Genomic DNA, 9275 nt, shown 5'->3' with positions numbered 1-9275 from the left:
TCTCACTTCACTGGTTACTCCATATCTCTCCGTAATAGAAAAAATTTCTTTCATTTTTCCTCTGCTGCATTCTTCTCACTTCACCTAAATATAATGTAAAATCTTCTGTAATTTATTTTTTGTCATTAAATAAAAGTGTATAATTGTTTTTATATGTTTCTTTGATTAATTATAGTTGACAACATACCAATGGAAGATTCACGTGGGAGTGATCGACGAACTTGGCAAGACTATGCCAGACAACGAAGATAAAATATGAGTGAAGAATAGAGGCAGCAACACCTTGCCAGAAGGCGTGCCAGTTACCGAGAGAGTATTAGACGAGGAAAACAAATCGATACATCAAGTGGACCAACTAACATGGCAACACCATTACAAGATATCACAAATATACCTCCTCAACAATACTCTATATCAGGTACTCTAAATTATACTTCTCAGTAATAAATTTATATTGTTAGTTTATTATTTAATATGATTTATTTTTTACGATATATCTATGTTACTGGACTCTTAGTACGTACCAATTATGTATAATCTATTTCTTGAGTGTACCCTTAAATTATCAAATTACATTATTTTCATCTTAATAATGAATTTTTTACATATACAGATACTCACAATAACACCGGAGCTGGTTCAAGTAATATACCAAACGATCCAAATATGGGTATTCTACAAATTAAATGGCAAATTAAATTGTAGAAAAAAATTTAAATTATAGAATACCCATTAATATCATAATTATTCTACAATATTTCTATGTTAATGTACTCTTAGTACTATTTATTTGTAATTTATCTATCGAATGTACTCTTAAATTGTCAACATACATTATTTTCATGTTAATAATAAATTTTTTAAATATTTAGATACTCATAATAAAAATAAAACTGATTCAAGTAATAGAATAAATGGTAATAAATATGGATAGAACTCCTGTATATTTATTTAATTAATAGTAATTTCTTTTTTCATAAATTTTGATTCAATAAACCTTTCATTATTGACCTATATAATATTATTATAAGAATAAATAAAATGTTCTCGCACCGCATCATTATAAAAAAATTATATTAGAAGATATATGTGGTTAATAATATAATTGTAACTTAAATTTTTTCACTATATAACAAAAATAATTAAATTTTCGATATTTTTTTATACTTTTTCTTATCAAAAATAGATATATGAGAAGTATTAATTTCTTCACTACATAAATTTAAATTAATAAATTTACTATTTTTAAGATAATTATTATGCTACCAGTTTAATATAATTTTTATATTCACGAATTATTTATCTCTAAAGAAAAATTAAACACCGTAAAATAAAATCATTTAAAATACATTATTGTCGTTCCAATAATATGATTGCTATTATTCATATGCTCATAATAATAGTGGTCCAATTAATATCTAATAGAATTTTACGTTTCATATCTTTTTTAATATTCTACAATTCTTTTAAACGTTTTATTTAATACACAAAAAAGGTTAAAATATTTTTAATAAATATATATAACATTGTAAAAAATAAATGATAATTTCTTCACTTAATAAATCTATTATACGGCTACACTTGAATTTTTTTTCAAATGGTGACTTTTTACAGGAACTCTAACTGCCTATCATGTATTTGTATTTTACGGTCACTATCCATTTTTTTAGTTATTCAGAGTTTGAATAATTATGATATTAATGGGTATTCTACGTTTTCTATTACTTCCAATCAATTTAATTTGGTATGATTTGTTTCTTTAAAAGTAACCTCTCAATTACCACTGATAGTGTACAGACTTAATTTAATGAAAAATTTTATAATTTTGTTGATGTGTTCTTTTTACATACTATCAAAAATTCATGGAAATAGATCTCATCAAAACAGTAGACGTGAAGAAAATGTAACTGGTTAGTATTGTACTTTTTTTTTCTTTATATATTTACTATTGTGACATAATTTTAATAGGTAAATAAATTTAAAAAAAATATTATTTTATTCTTATCTGTTAGCATATTAATGTATTCATAGTAAACATTAAGTGTGAGCATAATTGGTGTTAAAAAAATTATTTATTTAAGATCATTACAAGAACCAATTATAAAAAAAGAGTGCCAGTGCCTAACCAAAAAAAATTAAAATCTATACACAAAATTTTTTTATAAAAACCAATAAAATACTTAAAATATTTATTTGCCAATTAAAATAAAAAATATGTAAACTTTAGCAAAAATAATAAAATAGGTAATTTAAAAAATTTTATATTTTGTTGAATCATTCTGTTATAATTCATACAAACATGACAAAATAAAATAATTAAATAAAATGTTAAAAAATTTATTTATTTAAGATCATTACAAGAACTAATTATAAAAAAAGAGTGTCTGTGCCTAACAAAAAAAATTAAAATCTATACACAAAAAAATTTATAAAAACCAATATAATACTTAAAATATTTATTTGCCAATCAAAATGAAAAATATGGAAACTTAAGCGAAAATGAAAAAAAATTAATTTAAAAAATTTTATATTTTGTTGAATTATTTTATTATTATAATTCACACCAATATGACAACATAAAATGATTAAATAAAATATATTTTAAAAAATAAAATAAATAGTAAAAATTAAAATGATAACTCTAGGCGAAAGCATACAAAATAAAAATTATTAGAAGTAATAGAATAAATAAAATATGAACAAATATTATCGTCATGTATTGTATTATTTCGACCAGTAATATCTAAACATTTAAAAAACATGAAACAAAACATACAAGCTAAAAAATTTGGCCAAAGGCAAAAATTGTCATATCCTATATAAGATAATTCACTAAAAAATGCTATAAGACAATTGATGAACAGAGAACTTTATACAAAAAAAATTATGATATATAAAGAAAGTATTTTTTTTAAAAAAAATTATTTATTTCAGACTCAATCTATATTGTATTGACTATTTAATCTAAAAAAATAATCCATGATAAACATAGTGTTACCATATAAACAAAAATATATAATGGAACAAGAAAATAATAAACATTTAGAATAATATAATGTTGTTATAGATCGTAAGTGATTTTAACTTTGTTATAACAGTTTCGAATAAAAGGTTTTAAACAAAATGATTTTATTAAAAAAAGAATAAAACTATATTGCTACAGAATAAATAATATTTCTTTATAATTAAAAGAATAAAAACATTTATTTAACGAATAAAAAACATCTTTAGAAAGAATAAAATAAAATATTTTATAATTAAAGTTGTTAAATACATCTGAATGACAAAATTTAAAAAAAAATAAAGTCAAACAACATCACAATATATTATACAATGTAACAAAGTCAAGAAAAATGATTGAAACATCACTTAAATATTTGATAGCTACTTATCTCTTTTTTATGATGACTACTATAATGGAAGTAATTTTTTGTATTTATAATCAACAAAGAACTATTTTTTTAGTTGTTACAAAATTCATCATTTTATGATTTTCATTATGAATGTAACCAAATATATGTTAATTTAATATGAGTACAGAAATTAGACAAAATGTTCGAGCATCCCATAATTGTGCTCGAAATTTTCAAGAAGATGGAACAATAATTCGAACTCCACTACCAGTCCCAAGGACATGTCATTACTGTAGCGCACGTCTATTTCACCATGAGACGTTCGAGATGTGCTGTAATAGGGGAAAAGTCTCTCTTCCCCGAGTAAATGCTCCTCAGGAATTGCTTGAAATCTTCTTGGACCCCTCTGCAGAAGGAAACCATTTTAGAAAACATATTCGTGGATACAATCATGTATTTTCCTTCACTTCATGTGGTGTGCACATAGACGAACAACTGGCTATAACAGGTCGTGGTATATATACATTTCGTGCTCAAGGCTCAATATATCACAGTATAGGAGGATTTCATCCGGATCAGGGCACGCGGCCACAGTTTTTGCAACTGTACATATATGATACTGATCACGAGTTGCAGAATAGGATGCTGGAGAACACACAACTACATGAAACATTAGTTTTCAAGTTACAACAATTGCTACACCGGTATAATCCTTTTCTCCATGTGTTTCGCCAGCTTGCACAACGGTCAGATGTACATGAGTGTAGTTTGGTCATTAGAGAGCGACCTGCTAATCAGCCACAATATAGTCTTCCAACTGCGTCGCAGGTAGCAGCCATAATTGTTGGTGATGACATTGAAACAATGATTCGTGGGCGATATATTAAGGTGCAAACTCATGCTGGTAGCCTACGAAGGATTCAGGAATTCGTTGGCTATTACGATCCACTACAATGTCCTCTTCTTTTTCCATTTGGAACTCATGGATGGGATATCAATACCCGAAGTCAAAGTGGCGGCAAAGTATCATGCCGAACATATAATAGTTATATGCTCCAAGTACAAATCTCCATTTCCTACACAGTATAGACTTCAATAAAATTATGCCGAAAAATTGATCAATGTATCTAATCTTTTTTGCAAATTCTAAAAAATTTGTAGATCCGCCCCGATGATCATTCCACCGTATTGCAAGCAGGACGACTACTACAACAATATATTGTTGATAACTATGTGAAAATTGAAACCGGAAAGTTAAGATGGGTTCGAAATAGACAGAAGAAATTACGGGCTGAATTATACCAAGGTTTACAAGATGCTTTGCACACAGGAGAAACTAATGCAGGTAAACATTGTTGTATCTAATTGCTACTTCAAAAATCATTAAGAATTACCCAAAATAATTATTAAAACTAATAATATTTCTCTATATATTTGTCTTCAGAAAATGTTGGAAGAAAAAGAACAATATTACCATCGTCGTTCATTGGTAGCCGTCGCGACATGACCAAACGATATGAAGATGGAATGGCGATTGTTCTTAAAGAGGGAAAGCCAGATATTTTTCTCACAATGACATGCAATCCATCTTGGACTGAAATAACTTCAGAACTCAACCCAGTTCAAACTCCACAAGATCGTCCAGATCTAACAACAAGAATTTTTCGAGCCAAATTTGAACAGCTGAAAGAGGATGTAATTACTAAGGGTGTCTTGGGAAAGGTGAAGAGCTATATTTATGTCACTGAGTTTCAAAAAAGAGGGTTGCCACATGTACATATGTTGCTAATCTTAGAAAACAATGACAAGTTAATTGACCCGGAGCATTATGATAGTTTGGTACGTGCAGAGATACCATCTAAAGAAGTAGAACCACACCTACATAATTCTGTGCTAAAACATATGATTCATGGTCCTTGCGGTACACTTGATCAATCTTCACCCTGCATGAAAAATGGCAAATGTAAACGCAACTACCCAAAAGAGTTCGCAGCAGAAACACGAAGAGGTGACGACTCATATCCGCAATATAGGCGACGATTCGACACTCCAGTACAAATTAACCAAAATGTCACGGTTGACAATAGATGGGTAGTTCCGTACAACCCTTGGCTACTACTAAAGTATGATTGCCATATTAATGTTGAGATATGTAGTAGCATCAAGAGTATAAAGTATCTCTACAAATATTGCTACAAGGGTCCAGACTGGGTTGCAATGGAAGTTCACAACAGTTCTAATGTTGACGAGGTCCAACAGTTTGTTGATGCAAGATGGATTGCTGCTCTAGAGGCATGTTGGAGAATATTTAAATTTAACCTTTACCGAATGTATCCATCAGTGGAAAGGTTACAAATTCATTTGCCAAATCAACATCAAGTGAGCTTTTATGATCACCAAACCATTCCTGAAATACTTAATGATGATTATTTCTCTAGAACAATGCTCACTGAGTTCTTTGCTCTAAATCGTGAGGAGGACCAACAATCTAGGCATCTTTTGTACAGGGAAATTCCAGAGTATTACACTTGGCACAACAAGGAAAAGGAATGTCGTCGGCGCAAGACACAGAGGAGATCCATCGGTAGAATTTATACTGTATCACCTTCAGAAGGAGAAAAATTCTATTTGCGTATTCTATTATCTAATGTCAGAGGACCAATCAGTTGGGATGACTTGCTAACAGTGAATGAGATCCAATATTCGTCCTTCAAGCAATCTGCTCAACATCGAGGATTGTTAGAGAGTGACAGTAGCATCCGTGAATGTTTGGTTGAGGCATCTGTTTTACGATTGCCATGTGCTTTACGAAGGTTGTTTGCAACCATCTTAATATTTTGTGAGCCTACAGATGTAAGAAGCTTATGGGATGAATTTTTTTCATATATGGTGGATGATTATCCGTCAACCAGCACCACAACAGCCTTAGTGTTCACAAATCGGCTACTCAGGGATATAAATGATATACTCCTTCAGCACAGAAAACATATTACACAATACGATTTGCCAGCTTTAACTCATGAAAATGACAATGACAACTCGATACCCAGAGTTATCCAAGAAGAACTGTCTGTCGAAGTACCCCGGGAAGACCTGTGTTCCGTAACAAGATTGAACAATGACCAGTCTAAAGCTTTCAAGTGCATTATGAATACAATTGATTGAAGAGAAAGTGGAGTGTTCTTTGTTGATGGGCCAGGAGGATCAGGCAAAACATTTCTTTACAGAGCTATAATTGCAGAATTGAGAAATAAGGGTCATATTGTCTTGGTAACTGCATCATCAGGAATAGCCGCAACATTATTGCCTGGGGGTCGAACAGCTTATTCTAGGTTTAAGATCCCAATTAATGCAGAACCATCATCCATTTGCAACATAAGCAAACAATCAGATCTTGCAAAGCTGATTAGACAAACAACGGCAATCATCTGGGATGAAGCACCTATGGCAAATAAAGAATCGGCGCAATCATTAGACCACACTCTGAGAGATATATTAGCAAACGATATGCCATTTGGAGGAAAAGTGATGGTGATGAGAGGAGATTTCCGCCAAGTACTGCCTGTGGTACCGAAAGGTAGTAAGTCACAAATGATTTCAGCTTCTATAGTTAAGTCTCAATTATGGGCTTCCACTAAAATTCTCCATTTGCGACAGAATATGCGATCTTCTAATGATCATGTTTTTGCTGAGTACCTTATGCGCATTGGTGATGGAATTGAACCCACCATACATGAAGACTTTGTACGAATACAAGCAAATATGGCAATTCCGTGGGAGGGTGAAACATCGTTACACAAGTTAATAGAAGAAATATTTCCAAACTTACAATCTCATGGGTGGGATGCTTCTTACATGGTAGAAAGGGCAATATTGACGCCAAAAAATCATGATGTGCAACAGCTTAATGATATAATTATCAACCAATTTCCAAGAGAAGAACGAAATTTAGTCTCATTTGATGAAGTAGAAGGAGATGCTAATAATTTATATCAATAAGAATATCTTAACTCAGTTTCTACAGGCGGGTTGCCACCTCATGTGTTGAAGGTAAAAAGAGGTGCACCTTTGATGTTATTGAGAAACATAGACCCTAAGGCCGGCTTATGCAATGGTACAAGGTTACTATGTCATGGAACTTTTCAAAACATGTTGGACGTAGAAATTTTAACCGGTCATCACTGTGGAAGAAGAGCTTTCTTACCTCGGATAAAACACAAAACAACAGAAAATTCAGGACTGCCATTTATCCTTATCCGGAAGCAATTTCCTGTAAGGTTGAGTTTTGCAATAACAATAAACAAATCACAAGGACAGACAATTCCTAAAGTAGGGATCTATCTCCCTAAACATGTATTTAGCCATGGCCAATTATATGTTGCTCTGTCTCGAAGTATTTCTCAGTCAACTACAAAAATTTTAGTCAAAGAAGGAAAAATAGATGGAACAAGTGGTGAATTTACCAGAAATGTAGTTTTCAAAGAAATATTGTTACCTTCCCCACAGGTAATTTATGTTCTTAGTAAGTGTGTGTAGTTACTTCTTGGTACAATTCAGTCTACATATAATTTTAATCTTTAAATCTTTTTCATTGATATATATATCTATGTATACAAACTTTAATTTATTGAGGATTAACGACTAATAATTTTTTAATAGACAATTTGATTTCAAAGGAGCTCATCAATATATGCCAGGAGATAAAGACAACCAACTTGAACATTTGTTTTATGCAACAGGTACGTACTAATTATCATTAACTAAGACATACTATATATATACTAGAAATATATTAACAAATATCAATTACAGGAAGAAGGATTCCAAAATCTCTGGAGTGCATGGAAAGATGAGCAAGCAATTGCATCAATCCAACCAATAGACAATAAAGTAATTTTTTAAATTAATTACTATCAAAATTGCATTCAATATACATACTTCTATTTCTATGTTAGTAATCATAATCATATGTTATCTAATAGGTTCATTCCCTTCAAATTATTCTATTGGCTAGGGAGGAACGGTTAAAACAGACAAGACCTAATTCTGGAAGATGATAAAAAAGGAAATATTGCTCCAACAACATACAAGGTAACACAATCATCGTAATCAGAATGTTATTGATATGCCTATTATCTATCCCCTTCTATGTTCTTCTTTTACTAATAAAATATGAAGGAAAAAAGTATATGCCTAAAATATTAAAAGGTTACTCTGAGATTGTAACGGAGATTATGTTTCTCATGTTGAATAAAGTTACAAAAAATAATTTTAAACTACGGAGAATAAATTAAACATTTTTCTTTTTCCAGCAACAAACTCATAGGAGCGGAATCAACTGATGTTAGTGAAGAACAACATTGCAGGTACCTATCATTAGATTAAGAAACCACCCAAAATAGAGGTAATATCGGATACTTATAGATTTGAATGCTCTACAGAGGGTTTAATGGCTTCTTTTGTTGTGCATGTGTAGGAAATCCAACCTCAAACAAGAAATTTCAATTTTGCAGGTTTTATATTTTTTATTGTTAACTTTTCGTTCAAATATAATGAAATTTGTATTGTCATATGGTATATTTTATTGATTTCTAAATTTTGTAGTTCTTCAAGGCTCAAGAATCTATTGATAAGGAGATGTATGAGGAATTGCTAAAGATTTTTTCTCGGTACAAATTCAGAAATTACTTTAGATTTATCTTAATGTTTTTAGTTATAGTTTGATATATAATCACAAAAAAAAGACATAATTATTTTTCTTCTTTACACTTTTTGTAGGCACAAGAAAGATTCTTCAAATACAGATCCGTACTTTGGTTTACCACATAAAAAAAAAGGTCCCTAAACAAAGAAAAAAAAGTGACTTTTAAATATGGCTCATTTTTTGTAAACAATCGTATTTTTCTATTTATTTTTATGACT

At 30.3% G+C, this 9275-nt stretch overlaps 1 protein-coding gene across 1 annotated transcript; it reads left to right on the top strand.

Moving 5' to 3' along the window:
* The first annotated feature begins 360 nt into the window (after window positions 1-360).
* LOC112701358 (uncharacterized) lies at window positions 361-7352 on the top strand. The gene is made up of 6 exons (XM_029288155.1): window positions 361-418; window positions 614-670; window positions 3541-4412; window positions 4515-4698; window positions 4798-6421; window positions 6521-7352. Exons 1-6 carry the CDS (start codon window positions 361-363, stop codon window positions 7350-7352), a joined length of 3627 nt encoding a protein of 1208 aa, XP_029143988.1.
* The last annotated feature ends 1923 nt before the right edge of the window (window positions 7353-9275 follow it).

This window comes from Arachis hypogaea, chromosome 7 (genome assembly GCF_003086295.3).
Source record: "Arachis hypogaea cultivar Tifrunner chromosome 7, arahy.Tifrunner.gnm2.J5K5, whole genome shotgun sequence".
In the NCBI taxonomy this organism is placed as follows: Eukaryota; Viridiplantae; Streptophyta; class Magnoliopsida; order Fabales; family Fabaceae; genus Arachis; species Arachis hypogaea.
The sequence above is the reverse complement of the archived record's forward strand: the minus strand, read 5'-3'. Positions and strand labels throughout refer to the sequence as shown.